Source organism: Hemitrygon akajei, chromosome 1, assembly GCF_048418815.1.
Source record: "Hemitrygon akajei chromosome 1, sHemAka1.3, whole genome shotgun sequence".
Lineage (NCBI taxonomy): Eukaryota > Metazoa > Chordata > Chondrichthyes > Myliobatiformes > Dasyatidae > Hemitrygon > Hemitrygon akajei.
Window position 1 is genome coordinate 96,590,578 of NC_133124.1, and position 17,765 is coordinate 96,608,342.

At 39.9% G+C, this 17,765-nt stretch overlaps 1 protein-coding gene across 4 annotated transcripts in view; it reads left to right on the forward strand.

The window, feature by feature from the left end:
* col22a1 (collagen, type XXII, alpha 1) overlaps window positions 1-17,765 on the forward strand; it is a 272,437-nt gene that overhangs the window by 174,363 nt on the left and 80,309 nt on the right. For all 4 annotated transcript variants that reach the window (XM_073048247.1, XM_073048265.1, XM_073048274.1 and 1 more), the window contains 8 exons: window positions 3,853-3,906; window positions 5,247-5,300; window positions 7,462-7,515; window positions 9,990-10,043; window positions 14,388-14,441; window positions 15,809-15,862; window positions 16,009-16,062; window positions 16,187-16,231. In XM_073048247.1, the coding sequence (XP_072904348.1) occupies window positions 3,853-3,906; window positions 5,247-5,300; window positions 7,462-7,515; window positions 9,990-10,043; window positions 14,388-14,441; window positions 15,809-15,862; window positions 16,009-16,062; window positions 16,187-16,231 (423 nt within the window). The remainder of the gene's footprint in view (window positions 1-3,852; window positions 3,907-5,246; window positions 5,301-7,461; window positions 7,516-9,989; window positions 10,044-14,387; window positions 14,442-15,808; window positions 15,863-16,008; window positions 16,063-16,186; window positions 16,232-17,765) is intronic.

Here is a 17,765-nt window from a genome sequence, read left to right on the forward strand (position 1 = left end):
CAGCCTGCACAGCTGCTTTGAGTGTCCTATGGATTCCCTCTGATCCTCCACACTGCCAAGAGTCTTACCATTAATGCTATATTCTGCCATCATATTTGACCTACCAAAATGAACCACCTCACACGTATCTGGGTTGAACTCCATCTGCCACATCTCAGCCCAGTTTTGCATCCTATCAATGACCCGTTGTAACGTCTGACGGTCCTCCACACTATCCACAAGACCTCCAACCTTTGTCATCAGCAAATTTACTAACCCATCCCTCTACTTCCTCATCCAGGTCATTTATAAAAATGACAAAGAGTAGGGGTCCCAGAGCAGAACCCTGAGGCACACCACTGGTCACCAACCTCCATGCAGAATATGACTCATCTACAACCACTCTTTGCCTTCTGTGGGCAAGCTAGTTCTGGATCCACAAAGCAACGTCCCCTTCGATCCCATGCCTCCTTACTTTCTCAATAAGCCTTACCCAGGGTACCTTATTAAATGCCTTGCTAAAATCCATGTACACTACATCTACGGCTCTACCTTCTTCAATGTCACATCCTCAAAAAAATTCAATCAGGCTCGTAAGGAATGACCTGCATTTGACAAAGCCATGCTGACTATTCCTAATCATAATATGCCTCTCCAAATGTTCATAAATCCTGCCTCTCAGGATCTTCTCCATCAGCTTACCAGCCCCTGAAGTAAGACTCATTGGCCTATAATTTCCTGGGCTATCCCTACTCTCTTTCTTGAATAAGGGAACAACATCTGCAACCCTCCAATCCTCTGGAACTTCTCCCATCCTCATTGATGATGCAAAGAGCATTGCCAGAGGCTCAACAATCTCCTCCCTTGCTTCCCACAGTAGCCTGGGGTACATCCCATCCGGTCTTAATGACTTATCCAACTTGATGCTTTCCAGAAGCTCCAGCACATCCTCTTCCTTAGTCCACTCCACTGCAAGTCATCCCTACAATCGTCATTTACTATAGTGAATACTGAAGCAAAGTATTCGTTAAGTACCTCCGTTATTTCCTCTGGTTCCATACACACTTTTCCACTGTCACACTTGATTGGTCCTATTCTTTCATGTCTTATCCTCTTGCTCTTCACATACTTGTAGAATGCCTTGGGGTTTTCCTTAATCCTGACTGCCAAGGCCTTCTCATGACCCCTTTTGGCTCTCCTAATTTAATTCTTAAGCTCCTTCCTGCTAGCCTCATAATCTTCTAGATTCCTATCGTTACCTAGTTTTTACTGAACCTTTTGTAAGCTTTTCTTTTCTTCTTGACTAGATTTACAACAGCCTTTGTACACCACAGATCTTGTACCCTACCATCATTTCCCTGTCTCATTGGAACGTACCTACTCAGAATCCCACATGAATACCCTTGAACATTTGCCATATTTCTTCCATATGTTTCCCTGGGAACATCTGTTTCCAATTTATGCTTCCAAGTTCCTGCCTGATAACCTCATATTTCCACTTATTCCAATTAAACATTTCACTAACTTGTCTGTTCCTATCCCTCTCCGATGCTATAGTAAAGGAAATAGAACTGTGATCACTATATCCAAAATGCTCTCCCACTGAGAGACCTGACATCTGACCAGGTTAATTTCCCAATACCAGATCAAGCACAGCCTCTCCTCTTGTAGGCTTATCTACATATCGTATCAAGAAATCTTCCTGAACACACCTAACAAATTCTACTCCATGTAAACCCCTTGCTCTAGGGAGATGCCAATCAATATTTGGGAAATTAAAATCTCCCACCACAACAACCCTGTTATAATTACTCCTTTTCAAAATTTGTCTCCCTATCTGCTCCTCGATGTCCCTGTTACTATTGGGTGGTCTATAAAAACACCCAGTAGAGTTATTGATCCCTTCATATTCCTAACTTCCACCTACAGAGACTCTGTAGACAACCCCTCCATGACTTCATCCTTGGTGAGGCCATGTCTGGAGTATTGTATACAGTTTTGATTACACTGTTATAGAAAAGATGTCATAAAGAGTGGAAAAATTGAGATTGTTGCAAGGAGTTAAGGGCCTGTATTAAAGGGAGAGACTGGGCAAGGGAGGACTTTATTCCCTGAAGTGTATGATACTAAGGAGTGACCTTGTAGTGGTGAAGGGCATAGATAAAGTGAATACACCGAGTCTTTTTCCCAAGGAAAGGGAATGGAAAAACTATGGGATATGGGTTTAAGGTGAGAGGAGAAAGATTTATAAATAACCTGAGGGCAGCTGCTTCATGCAGAAGCTGGTGCATATATGGAATGAGTCTCCAGAGTAAGTGGTTGAGGCAAGTGATGGTTTATTATGTAACTAGCTCATTATTCTCACATGCACTGAGATACAGTGAAAAAGTCTGGTTTGCAAGCCATCCAGATAGATCATTTCAATCATGGGTACATTAACATAACAGAAAAGAATAAAATAAATCAGAATTCAGGAAGTTAAACTTAGAAGTAAAAGTAAAGTTCAAGGGTAATGGTGAGGTAGATTGAGAGATCACAAGTTCATTCTTATTGTTTCGGAGGTCCATTCAAAAAAGTCTTATAACATGGGGTAGAAGCCTGGTTTTATTTTTTATTTTCATTTAAAGATACTGCACAGAACATGCCCTTCTGGCCCAATGAGCCAGACTACCCAGCAACCCACTAGTCTGATCACAGGACAATTTACAATGACCAATTAACCTACTAACCGTAATGTCTTTGGACTGAGGGAGAAAAGTGGTTCATGAGGAGAACATGCAAACTCCTTTGGAATTGAACTCTGAGCTCTGAGCAGTAATAGTGTCATAGTAATTGCTATGTTATGAGGCACACATGCTGATATGTGTTTTCAGGCTTTTGTATCTTCTGCCTGATGGGAGGGGAGAGAAGAGGGAATGGTCAGGATAAGAGGGATCCTTGATTCTGTTGGCCCCTTTCTCAGGGCTGCAGTAAGTAGAGTCAAAGTTCAAAGTTCATAGTAAATTTATTATTAAAGTACATAAACGTCACCATATACAATCCTGAGATTCATTTTCTTGCAGGTATATTTTATAAATCCATAATAGAATAATAACTATCCTAGAATCAATGAAAGACCGCATCATTTTACATAGCCTGCTGAAGGTCACCTTGGTTCAACAGTACCATGTTGAATGAGGGTCAATGGATGGGAGGCTGGTTTTTGTGATTGACTGGATTGCGTTCACAGCTCCTGGCAATTTTAATTTTTGGACTGAGCAGTTGCTATGGTGTATTCAGACAGGATGCTTTCTGTGGTACAGTACATCTGTAAAAATTGGTGAGGGCCATTGTATTCATGCTGAATTTCTTAAGCCTTTTGAGGAAATAGAGTTCTGGTGAGCTTTTCTGACCACACTGTCTGCATGGCTGGCCCAGGTACAAATTGTTCATGATATTTACACCAAGGAACTTTAAGCTCTCAACCGTCTCCACCGCAGCACCACTAATACATACTCTGCCTTGTATCCTGAAGTCAATGACCAGCTTTTGTGTTTTGCTGAGATCAAAGAGAAGGTTGTTGCCTCTAAGCTCTCTGTCTCCTTCCCATACCACTAGGCTCGCTATCTCCATCTCCTTCCTGAACACATTGCTGTTTGAGATCCAACCCGTTATGATGATGTCATTTGCAAAACAGAAATGCAGTTAGATCAGAATCTGGTCACGCTGTTGTAACATGGACAATACATGGATAGGAAAGGTTTAGAGGGATATGAACCGAACACAGCAAACAGTACTAGCTTAGATGGACATCATGTTTGGCGTGGCCATGTTGGGCCTATTGGCCTTCTTCAGCGTATATGACTCTAAATATAATGTCTTTTCCCTATCTAGGGTGAGCCAGGACCTCGTGGCCTTCCAGGTGTAGCAGGTCCTCAGGGACCTGTGGTAAGTTTAGTTTATTGTTTACAAAGAAGAGACTTGAATTATTATTCAAATGAAAGCTCAATTCCTCTCATCAACTCTGTGTGTGTTTACATGATAGAGAGTGTCATATAATTCCTGCCAAACCATTGCCAGGAAACCATAATCAAGTGATTAGAATCAGATTCTAAGATGATGTTAAACTGCAGAAGAAAACGCTACAATAAAGAAGGTGTAATTAACCACATGGCCAGGTTTAATCTATGGGGCTGCTCCTAGAAAGCAACATGGAAGTGATAGTGGAGTGGCATGGCACACAGCAGATTATTCTGATGCCTCCCAGTATCAGTGACTTAGATGTGATCCTGAAGTCTGATCGATTAGCAAGTTCCTGGCATGGCTGCATGGTGGCCTGACTTCTTCCCATTTTACAAATGTGTGCTGATCGGTAGGTTAACTAGTCCCTGTAAACTTTCATTAGTACAAAATGTTGGTATGCTAGTCAGGATGGAAATGATGTGAAAGTGAGGGAGAATATCCCGAAGCAGAACTGGAATTAGTTTATTGTTGGCACATGTACTCAGATACATCGAAAAGCTTGTCTTGCATACCATTCATACATATCTAAGCATTTCAACAGTGCATTGAGGTAGTACAAGATAAAAACAATAACAGAATGCAGAATAAAGTTTAAAAGCTACAGAGAAAGGGCAGTGCAGGTAAACAAAGTGTAAAATCGGAATGAGGTAGATGTGAGGTTGAGTCCGTTTTATTGTACAAGGGAATTAAATGGGGGAATGGGATTGATGGTGTCATCAATGTCTAATTTTGCAGCATAATATAAGAACAAAGCTTTTGGAGTGGGGAAATCAGTGATGTTGCCTGTGTAATGCACAAAAATAAAATTTACGGACAGGTTAAAAGCTCGTGTATTTCTTTTTTCTAAAATCTCAAATGACCACTTTAGTAATTTGTAGTGTTAGAAGGTCAAGTGTTTACAAAAACTACTTTGTATGCCTCTTCTGGACTCAGTTGGAATGAATCAAGGGAGGTGCACAACAGCAGGGAGTTCTGCCTTCCTTCCGGGTCAGCATTGTAATTCTTCTGGTGACCATGCATATATATCTATTGGATCAAAATCTCTTTTTCTAAAATGAGCAAAATAAAAGACTGTCAAAATGCAGGGTGCAACAAAAATGCTGTGAAACATGAACTATATGCCTTGTCTTAATAGATCAGGATGGTTGATAATTGTACTCTTGGGGAATCCATAGAGAAATACCCTGGGGCAATTCTCATGAACTTTAGCAGTAGACAGGTCAATGGATTAATAAAATATTGTATGCTTTGTTTTCTAATTGTAGGGTCCTCCTGGTCTCGATGGCATCGCTGGAAAACCAGGTCCACAAGGTCAGAGGGTATGTAAATAATTAATTCCTCCTTCTTTCAACTGGAAGCAGAATATGGAGTGTGAAATTCAACAAGATGTCTTCAAATAGTGACAGCTTAGATCAGATTCAACTTTACTGAAAATTGGATTTGTTTTTATATATTGTGCTATTATTTTCAGCAGCAAAACTTAGGAGCCCAATGAGACAGAATATGCTCATTCACTAAAATGAGATAGTATTGAGTCATTAGGACTTTGTGGCTCTTTGGTGCTCTGTTAATCTATTTGAATCAGGAAGTGTTGGTCTTTTCTCATCAAGATTGTTACTTCTGGCAAGGGACTGATTATTCTTCTTTTGCAATGAACAAAGAAAAAGCAAGGCACCAAAAGAAGGCCTGGTCATGTTTTCTGAATTCCTCCTTTATGGTCAGAGTTGAGCAATAATTCACTACCTATGCCCAAGCCATCGAGGTCAGAGTTCAAAGGTTAGTGGGTGGTAGGAAAGGTAACAAGCACGTGAAAGTGAATAAGTGTGGAATGGGTTTGATCAATATGTGATTGAAATCCAGTGGTCAGGCCTAACTTTAGTCCTGACTCCCTTGTATGCCATTTGCTTCAGTCCCCTGCTCTACCATAGCACCTCACCCTGTTCCTTTGCTGCATCCACTCGCCCTGTATTTGCTGTCTTACCTTTGGCCAAGATGCTGCGGTATGCAACTTCAATATCTCAGCTGGAGGCACTGCTTTCAAAGGAGAATCATATAGAACTGGCAAAGAAACATTTCAAAACTGAGCAGCATAAAATCTCACTCTAATTTAAAGATGATTAGCATAAAATGTAGACTACAGAATAGGCCATTTAAAATCAATGGCCCATGCTAGTGTGTATGATAGAAAATTATTGTTCTGTCTGTATTGTTGACTGTAAAAATACAGTGAAACAGAAAGAACTGACAGTAATTCTCTAATAATTAGCCGCCTGATTACTTGGAAATCCTAATGGTTCAATATATCTCACTCAGTGATGTTTCCAGCACTTCCTTATAAGCTTACTGATTTCACAGAAAAAATTATTATGTTACTATCTTGATGGAGTATTAATGGGAACAATCTGCACAATATCCCAGACCAACATAAGTGAACTCCTGAGTGCACCAGATTTTCCAGTTGACTCTGGAAAAACACACACAAAATGCTGGAGGAACTCAGCAGGCCAGGCAGCATCTATGGAAAAAAGTACAGTTGACATTTTGGGCCAAGACTCTTTGGGAGGACTGGAGAAAAAAAGCTGAGGAGTAGATTTGAAAGGTGGGTGGAGGGGAGAAAGGAACGTGAGGCAATAGGTGAAACTAGGAGGGGGAGGAAAGAAGCAAAGAGCTAGGAGGTTGATAGTTTCACCTATCACCTGGCATTTCTCTCCCCTCCCTCCCCACCTTTGAAATCTACTCCTCAGCTTTTTTTATCCAGTCCTGCCAAAGGGTTTTGACCCAAAACATTGACTGTACTCTTTTCCATAGATACTACCTGGCCTGCCGAGTTCCTCCAGCATTTTGCATGTGCTGCTCCGATTTCCAGCATCTGCAGATTTTCTCTTGTTTGTACTTTGGCTCCATGCACTCAATGTTAAAGAAGCTTTTCTTTAAGATTTTTGTAGACCAGTTTTTATCAATTTTTTGCCTATGTCTGTGCAATAAATATATTTCAAAATTCAGTCATTTTTATCATGGCTAACACTTCTAAGATTATGTGATCTCACAAGTTAGTGTTGCACTGTATGTTCCAACAAGTCTCGCAATTCCTTCCAAACTGTTGGTCCGTCCTTGTTGCTAAGCGATGAAATGTTATGACTAGACACATAAGTGCATGAATGTGAAGGTAGTCAAAGACATAACAGCAAGGAATATTTAGTTCTGTTTGTGTAGTTAAATGAAGAATGATCAGAGGAAGGCTGCCTGAGTGTAAATGTGAGACTGCACAGTTGAGCCAGCCAAACACTCCATGTTGTGCAAATTTCACCTGCATATCATGAAAATGTGAATTATTGCTTTCTCCTGTCTTGCACTGCTGTTGCAAATGCAGAATGAAATCCCATAATGCCTTGTTCAAAGTTGCTCTCTCTTCCCTCATGTGTAATGCTTTGCCTGCTTTGTTCTCTCACTGATTTTGTCGTCTTCTGCTGTTCCGTTTAGGGAAGAAAGGGTGACCGAGGCCTGCCTGGTTTACAGGGAATCACTGGAGACCCCGTGAGTACTAAACTCCACAGCTTTATATTATTTCCAGGGTATGGCCTTGCTGTTACTTCTAAAGCGTGTTAACCCTACTAGGGTGTGATTATGAATCAGAATCCTGGTGTCACGGTGATGCCCTGACAGACGACTGAACCCACGTGCGGAGGAGCAACAGACTCCCGTGTAGAGACAAAAACAAGAGTTTAATCATAGGAGAGCCAATGGAACATTGGTGGCTTGACTGATTGACATTGTGAGCCGAATCAATCTTGAAGCACAAGGACACCCTGTGTTTCACAAATTGGGAGTACCTTTTAAATAATCACTGTACCCTGAAAACCCATGCCAGTCAAAATAAACTTGACAAGATTAAGCAGAATGCAAAAAGGTTTGACGATTCAGATAAGGCAGCAATTAACAAATACAGGTGCACAGGCCTGCAGGGCTCATGACAGCTGGGTTTAAATCTGCTTAATATAGTTTGATTTATAGCATGAACTACGATTTATAACAAGATAGCTTTTGTTTTACTGAAAACTATGGAGCGACTTACTTCAGAGTCAACTTTGGCTTATTGGTAAAAACTGCTGCTTTATTTTGTGTGCAAGAAATTGAACAAAGAAATTAATGTATTTCATGGGAGGTCCTTGTTGGGATTAAACCAACAATTGGGCCTGAGGATGAAAAGTCTTCCTGGTTAGTCTTCAATTAGAATTAACAATCTCACTTTTGCCACAAGGGTGACCACTGAAGTTGGGGCAAGCATGTTGCAGGAGTGAATAGAGAAACTGTGATGCTGGGATATTAGTGTTTGATGTTGATATTTCAAGAATATATCAAGCAGCTCTGCTTATCACAGAATGGAAAAACAAGCATTTGGTTGTAGCTTTAGTATTATGATGCCATGTTAATTGTTACATCACTTTGTAATGTTTTTATTTTACAAAATGACAGTGAATGGAGCCCAAACTGTTGTTTTTTTTTAAATCTATCAAAAAAAATCACAATTATCATGCGAGGAAAACTTTTAATTAAAACACATTACATAAACTTGTGGAAGTTATAAATGTAAAGTAAGGCTCATCATCTCCAATGGAAATGCTGCCATCACATGGTCAAGGATTGCAAACCAAGCTGTTCCCACAGAAATAATTCACAGCACATAAAAAAGGTCCTTGCACCTACCCTGTCTGTGCCGCCTTTATACTAATCCCATTATTTCTGGTTTGCTTGCAGTGTGCGTACCCTCTTCACATTATCTAGTCCAATCCTATCACACTGCTCTTCCTGATTCACTCTGCACCACATTACTTTCATGCATTCATTGGTTAGTTACACATTCACACAGTCCATCTCCCCTGCTGGCCTACTAGATTGTTACCCTTTCAGGCCTGCCTGAGCTCGCTCCCCCCCCCCCCCCCCACCCTGCCTTTTCAGGTCTGCCTGAGCTCAGTCCTGCCTCTGCAGTTTCAAGTGTGCTTGTATTCCTCCCTGCCATCGCCCAGTTTATCCCATCCATTCTGGATCATCTGGCTATCTCTGCGCTTCCCCCTGCCTCCCTCTACTTCTTTCCCTTTGCAGTTCACGCTGCCTTCAAACGAAGCTAGTTCATGCTTCACCCTACCTGGTATACAGCTCATTGCCCTGCACCCCTCCTTAGTTCACAGTCTACTTCCAAGCACACAGCTTATGCTGCTTTAGTATGTGGCCCATTACTTTTCCACATTCCTTTGTTAACTGCTCCCTCACTCAGCCCTGGTCACTGTCCACTATCCTCGAGGCCATCACCCTTTGTCATGAATTCTTACCTCTTTATAACTGGCTGTGGTAAAAATTGCGATAGTGGTCAAGGTCTATCTCCATTCTAATGTAGAACTTTGTGGCATTCGCCATTAGTAATTTCCCTTCAAGTGTGTAGACTTGAGTACTTGAGTGAGTGCTGGAAGTTTTGAACACAGAAACTGAGGCCTGTAGTCCTTCCTTACAAAATCTTCATAGCCCCAATAAACCTTATCTCGAAATGGATTTCAAACCCTTGCAATGGCTCTTCGGAATAACTATTCATTGTATTTTGATCTCTCACATTTTGTTTTCACTCCTAACCATAATATGTTGATTGTCAAATGGCCTGATGGGCAAGTGCTGATTTCACACAGTGACATTGGTCCGGGTGATATAGTAACTCAAATATTTGTACAATATTTTAGCCTTTTAACCTATCACAGCCAAGCTCAAATGTCTTTCTATGTAACAGACCCACATAAATATCCCTTCTTGGTACTGTCACTGACCAGGGATGGATTCACCTTCACAAAACCAGGACACTGAGTCCAATTATGATGTCCCTCCTGTGGTCCTGGCTGTGGTCAGATGTCCATGGATTTGGCTAGTGACACTAATAGTTTGAGGGCTCAACTATTCACCAAGTTAATTCTGTGAGCTATTGGGGAAATGAGAAATGAAACATCTGCTCTGTATCTTTTATTTAGGGTATTAAAGGAGAGGCTGGTAGTCCAGGAGCACCAGGACATCCTGGAGAACAGGTAAGAAAGGTTGTAGAGATCATTCATCCAACCAAGGGAAGTATTATCATAGTAGAGAAGAAGTCAGCATTAACTATCATTAAAAAACATTGTTTATTCTTGCCAAACTGAAAAAAATACGGGATTAGAGTTATTTGAAAGTAGTAATACTAAATGTAGGCCATCAAATCGATGCCAATAGTTAAACTTGCACTTGACTTCTTATTTACTTACAATACTTTATGCATTAAATTTGGCCCGGTGGTGGGGGGGGGGGGGGGATGAGAATGACTCAGTGATAGGCTGGGGATGGGGTAGTTGATATGCAATTCGATGTACTTTACAGTGAGACTGTGAGGAATGACAGGCAGATTATAGGGCAATGTTATGGTCACTGGGACAAGTTGAACTGTAACATGGGGAAAAAATCAAAAAGGGCCATGAATACAGGACTGAAGATGTTATACGTGAATGCACACCATATACAGATGATCTTGTAGTGCAGTTAGAGATTGGCAGGTATGACATTGTGGGCATCACTAAGCCATGAGTGAAAGAAGCAGGATGTGGGGTACAAGTTACAGGAGGAGGTAGAAAAGGCATGTGAAAAGGACAATGTTACAATAGTCATGGGGGAGTTCAATATGGAGGAAGACTGGGAAAATCAGGTTGGCACTGGATCCATAGAGAGGGATTTTGAAGAATGCATGCGAGATGGCTTTTTAGAGCAGCTTGTGGGTCTAGCTTACTATGAAAAAGGCAAAGGCGTTGTGTATTGAACCAGATTTGATTACTGAGCCTAAAGGAAAGGAACTCTTAGGGGACAGTGATCATAATGTGATAGAATTCACCCTGCAGCTTGAGAAGAAGAAACTAAATTCAGATGTATCACTATTACAGTGGATCAAAGGGAATTACAGAGACATGAGACAAGAGCTGGTCAAAGTGGATTGGTAGAGGACACTAGCAGGGATGACAGCAGAATGGCAATGGTTGGAATTTCTGGGAACAATTCAGAAGACACATTTCAAGAAGAAGTAATCTAAAGGGAGGATGAAGCAACCATGACTGACAAGGGGAGTCAAAAGCAGCATAAGAGCAGAAGTGGTCAAATAATAAAGCAATAATTACAGAACTGGGAAGCTTTTTGAAAACCAACAGAAGGCAACTAAAAAACCATTAGGAGAGAAAAGATAAAACATCAAAGAGTCAATAATACAAAAGATGATACCAAAAACATTTTTGCAGAAATAAAAAGAGTAAAAGAAATGCAAGAGTGGATATGGGACAACTGGAAAATGATGCTGGAGTAATGGGAACAAAGAAATGGTGGATGGACTTAAGAAGCATTTTGTGCCAGTCTTCACTGTGGGAGACACAAGTAGTATGCCATAATTCAAGAGTGTCCAGGGACAGAAGCGAGGGCTGTTGCTATTACTAGGGGGAAGGTCCTTGTAAAGCTGAAAGAACCGAACATAGGTAAAGCACCTGGACCGAATGGAATACTCCGCAGGGTTCTGACCAAGGTAGCTGAAGAATCAGCAGAGGGAAGCTGAAGAAAGGAAATTAAGGGTCACTTAGCCTGACTTCAGTGGTTGGGAAGATATTGGAAACCATTTCGGAGCACTAGAAGGTACATGATAAAATAGGCCAAAGCCAGCATAGTTTCCTTATCTAGTCTGTTGGAATTATTTGAGGAAATAACAGACATGATAGATGAAAGAAAGTCTGTGGAGGTTGCTTACTTTGATTTTCATAAAGTCTTTGACAAGCTGCCGTACTCGAGGCCCATGGTATTACAGGAAATATACTAGCAAATGCAAATGAACGTTAGCATTAATTTCAGGAGGACTAGAATATAAAACCAAGGATTTAATGTTGAGGCTTTATAAGGCATTGGTCAGACTGCACTGAACATTGTGAGCAGTTTGGGGCCCCTTATCTAAAAAAGGATATCTTGAACTAGAGAAGGTTTAGAGGAAGTTCGTGAGAATGATTCCAGAATGAAAGGGTTAATGAATGAGGCATATTTGATGGCTTTGGGCCTGTACTCACTGGATTTAGAAGAATAAATGATGGTGTCATTGAAACATTGAATATTAAAAGGCCAAGATAGAGTGGATATGGAGAGGTAGTGGGGGAGTCTAGGACTGTAAGACACAGCCTCAGAATAGAGGGATGTCCGTTTAGAACAGAGGAGAGGTGGAATTTCTTTAGCCAGTGAGTAGTGAATCTGTGGAATTTATTGTCACAGACAGCTGTGGAGGCCAAGTCACTGAGTATGTTTAAAGCAGAGTTTGATGGTTTCTTCATTAATCAGGGTTTCAAAGGTTATATGGGGAAGGCAGGAGAATGGGGTTGAGATGGGTAATAAATCAGCTATGATGGAATGGCCTAATTCTGCTCCTATGTCTTGTGGTGTAAATTAAAGTATGAGTAAACCAGTAATATGACAGAGAGGAGAATCTAGTCATCTGAAACTAAAACAAGTAGGGTAAACTAACAACACACACAAAATGCTGGTGGAAGACAGCAGGCCAGGCAGCATCTATAGGGAGAAGCGCTGTCGACGTTTCGGGCCGAGACCTTTTGAATTGTCCTGACAAAGGGTCTCGGCCCGAAACATTGCCAGCGCTTCTCCCTATAGATGCTGCCTGGCCTGCTGTGTTCCACCAGCATTTTGTGTGTGTTGTTGTTTGAATTTCCAGCATCTGCAGATTTCTTCGTGTAGGGTAAACTAACAATCTTTTCAATCCATCCAGTCAAAGGATTGTGAAATGAACTATATAGGAATTGGAACAAAAGTGTGCAAATTGGAAATAGCTAACTAAAAGCCAAAATTTGGAACTGAAATAATGAGAGAAGATTTGCTCAAATGAGACCAATAAAAGGGCAGAAAGAATAAGTAAAGCAGCATTTTAAAAATAAAAGCAAAATCATCTGTTTTCTTAAAATTTGAAACTCTATACAGTATACTCCCAAATATTTGGCATCCAAGGAGGATGGGATTGTGGTTGCAGGAATATGTGTTCACATGTGAATGACTGAGATCAGTACATCACCAGAACAGGCCTTTCCAACCTGATACTCGAAACAAAATTACTGTACATCACACAGTGAAAAGTGTGAATGAAGTTGAAGTTGCCCTTAGACAGATGTGGCCGCTGATTTCCTTGAGGAAAACCAATTGTACAAAGCACAAAATCAAGAATGTTAAGCCTACCTTTACCTCTGGTGTTTTTGAAACTTTCATCACTGAATCCAGGAAAAAAACTTTAAGCTTTGTTGTCAATATTAACTGTGTTAAATTCTATCATGAGAACAGTGTGATTATCTCCTTTTCTCAGTCTCTTGCATGTTTCCATTTTACATTTGAATGTTAGAGTATTGTGTACCAGGGGAATTCTTCTCCATCATAGAACATAGATGGGAGAAAAACACTTGGAGACACACAAGATGGACAGAGGGCAGGCTTCTATGACATGGGCTGTGCATAAACAAAATTGGAAACTGGCATGTCAAATTCAAATTTACATTTTTGAAGCAACTTTATGAAATAGGTTAATATTTTTAGAAGTTTTGCATGAAAATTATGAATGGATAAACACCAAATAAAGAAGTTAATTTTTTTTCTAATGCCACTTGTTAAGAGCTTCTTCATTTACATTAATGAATTTGGTTTGCACAGATATGACTACTTCATACTATTCAGAGCATTTCAATTGGACAGGAAGATTACGTTTTTGCAAACTTAATTGTGCAGTAGTGCACCCAACAACTTCTACATGTTTAGCTACAGGTCCTCTCTCTCTGGTGAATTTTACCATGCAAAATAGCAACATACTTTATTGGTCCCAACATTAGCAAATTATTTTCTAAATTGAACCATTTAGAATGGGGCTTCCTCTTTTATTGTATAAAACCTTCTCCATACATGTAAGCTAACTCTTGAAGTGAAGAGGCATGTTTTGTGCAATTTTTAAAAGGATATGGCGGAATAACAGAATATTTTATATCTTTAAATTTATTTTCATTAACTTCACTGTTTTATTGGTTAATCCAGTACATGCCTAGGGCTACTTTCAGTCTTGGTTTGTCACAGCTAATATTTATGCTGTATAGATTTGATCAAATAAGGTATGGTTTTAAGTTGCTATACTTGGGGGGGGGGGGAAGGAAATACATGGATTCTCTCAAAGGCAAAGAATTTTCACATTCATTGTAGAAAATGTTAAGAGGAACATCTTGTGTCAGGAACTCCACCCCCCTTTTGAGGAAGTTCAGCCACAGATGTACTGATGCTGTATATTCATTTGATGATGTCATGAATTTGAAGCCATATAATTAACTATCTCAATGTGTTAGGGGCTACCAGGTGAAATTGGATTTCCAGGAAAGCCAGGATCAATAGGAAAACCGGTAAGCAATACTCAAGCACAAAGAAGGGAGGAGAAAGGGTGTAAAACTTTGCTGTGTAATGTTAGTAACACATAGTTGATTTGCATAGAAAAATTAACTTCATTGATATAATTAGCCAAAATATTAAGCTGTTTATTTTTGTGAGTTAATTCCAATAAAGTACCAGACATTTCATTCTGTTGTATTAACACAATCATTGCTGGTGTCATGTGCACAGAGGGTGACTAAAGAGACTGCTAGCATGCAGACGCACAAACACACAGCAAAAATTTTTCAGCATTTAAGAATGCATGTGCAAATGAATCAGTTTATGCTTAATGTGCCTAGTGAAAACTTAAGATCTCTGTGCACATTGCTGCTTATTCTAATTTGCAGAGCTTGATCTCATAGGACAATGAAAGATTCCAGCACAGAAGAAGCCCCATCATATCTATGTCATCCAGAAACAGTATAGAGTAAAGTACTTGGGAGAAATGTACATAGTTCACAACAACCAACATTAAGATGGGATTTCACTTTAAGAGGCTGGTCTGATGTGATGACATTACTATGTAAAAGGTTTTTAGAGAACTTTTGTTGTGTAGGTTTTGGAGTTCAATAAAATGTTACTACAGGTTTCATTAGTCATAAAACGCCTCACTTTGTTCTATTTGCAGAAACCTACAATAGATCTATTAGTTTCCTTCCACTTCTCATCTTTTGATACATTGCATTGCAGCAGTTTACTGTGTCGTCAAATACTTATTTCATCTTCAATTATTTATGATGAGGCAAGGGTGGGTAAAGTAGAATAAGGCTATTTTTCAATGTGAATTTATGGGAAACGTTGTGCTCGGTTTACACAAAGGTGAATGCCTAAATTAGGCCTTGAGCCCTAGAAAGTGTAATGTTTGCTAAGAGCTGCTTTCAAAAATGCTTCAACATAGGCGGTTAGACAACAGGCCTGGCTCTACTCAGGAGTCTTTTAACAGTCCCACTGACAGAAAATGTGAAACTCTTGAAAAAGAAAACTCGTCAGGGGCTCCAGGAGTAAAGGAAAGTCTCACTTTGATTCCATTACACCTCTGCCATTGGAAATGTATACTTTTACACTGCAGTTCCTAAGGGCTCAGAACATGGAATTGGCAAATCTAACACATTGTTATATTGGCACCTTCTAAACAAAACTATTAGCTTGCTTCAAAGAAAATACTTTTTTTTAAATGCTTTTGCCCTGAGATTAATAAGGACAATCTTGCTAACAGATGATAATGTAAGTGGAATAACAACTTTTGCAAGTTATTTGATTGTGGTTGCTTTTATCCATTTTGTTTAAATAATCCCATATTAGTCATGTTTTGATGCATTTCTAATTGATATATTTTCAGGGTTCACCTGGAATAGATGGGAAAAGTGGTTTACCTGGGCCTCCAGGAGTTAAGGCAAGTAATTAATGATTTATTCCCTTCTGGAAATGAAATATAAGGGAGCAAATTTCTTTGACAAATTAAATTGGCCAATCGGATTGGGGCATTCATTTCAAGCAATGCTGAAATATTCATTTTGATTTCCCTTTTCAATAACTCAGGGGCAAGATGGAGAGCCAGGCCAAGATGGCTTACCAGGGCGGCCTGGTGAAAAGGTAAGGGGGAAGATGTGAATGTGGATTTATTTACTGAAAGTTGTTAGTTATTGTAAATAATGAGGAAGATAATTATCAGCGTGGCAGTAGAGTTGCTGACTTAGGTTTTACTTATCTTTAATAGGGAGAAGCAGGAAGTCCAGGCCTCACAGGTCTTAATGGACAAAAGGTAAGGGAAGACTTTTGAAACATATGCTTTCCTGAAAAGGTCAGTTCAAGTTCTTCTTACTCAATAAATTCCTTCTTCATTTCGGATTCCCAAAATTTCAAAATGCTTACAGGTTGCTGTTTTTTCCAGAATCCCAGCTGATTATGGTGTCTCCTTAATCACTTCCCAATGACAGGCTGATCAATTTCCATGGGCAGAGATTTGACATCTTTAGTTTAGAAGGTCCAAGGCACAAGGTCCCAAACATATTTTATTTTTTGGTAATCCCACTTCAAAGAGATTTGCATTTTCCTGTCAAATCCCCTCTGTTGCCCACCTTCCAAAGTAAATGAAACAGAGTTGCAGACACAGCTCAACACTAACAGAAACTAGTCTTCCCTATCTAGATATTGTCCATACTTCTCACAGTCAATGTAATCAAAGACCCCACCCACCCTGGACATTCTCTCTTCTTCCCTCCCCTCCCCCCCCCCCCAATCAGGTAGAAAATATAAAAGCCTGAAAGCATGTATCACAGGCTCAAGACCGGCATCTATCCTAATGTTATCAGACTCTTCAATAACCCCTTGTATACTAAGATGGACTTGTGGCCCCAAAATCTACCTTGTTACAACCTTGCATGTTATTGTTTGCCTGTACTTTACCTTTTACACTTTATTACACCTTACACTTTTATGAATACTGCCTCACCACTTATTTAATATAGAAATTCAATATATATACAGTACTGTATACTTTAATTCAGGTTTTTCTCTATTGTTATTATTGCATTGTACTGAGGCTACAACGTTAACAAATTTCACAAAGTATGCCGGTGATATTAAACCTGATTCTGACTCTGATTTATTCCATATTGTTATTGCTTTACCTTTTTCTGCCTCAATGCATTGTGTAATGATTTGTTTTTTATGAACAGTATGCAAGACAATCTTGATAGATGTGACAATACTAAACCAATATCAAAGCTATTTGTTTACTCTCTGTCCTGCATTACATAGGGACCATTCTCATATCTAATGATCTCCAAGTCAACAGGCTGCTTTGGATCAGTGGCTGTGCACAACTGTGTTTCCATAGTGGTGTGTGAACAGCCTCACCAGGTCATCTCATACCCTGAGGGAAAATTGTGTTTGTGTTATTGTAACAATTAACTGGTTGTAATAACATTTAAGCAACCTATGAAGGAATTGCATATAATTTTGACTGAGGAAATCTCCCCGGTGCTGTTACTTCCCTTTCCCACACAACACCCTATCAATCCAACATATCTAAATATCTGTTAATGGAAAATAGAAAAGTACGGTACAGGGACAAGCCCTTTGGTCTAGGATGTTTGTGCTGACCATGCCAATTTTAACTAATCCCATCTGGCTGCAGATGCTCTTTATCCCTGCATCCTCTGTTTGTTTATGTGTCTGTTTAAATACCCTGGTAACATGTTCCAGGCACCTATCCCATTCTGTAAAAAAAATCTTGCCTCATAATTCCCCCTTTAAACTCCTTCCTCTCACCTTAAAGTATAGCCTTTAATAGT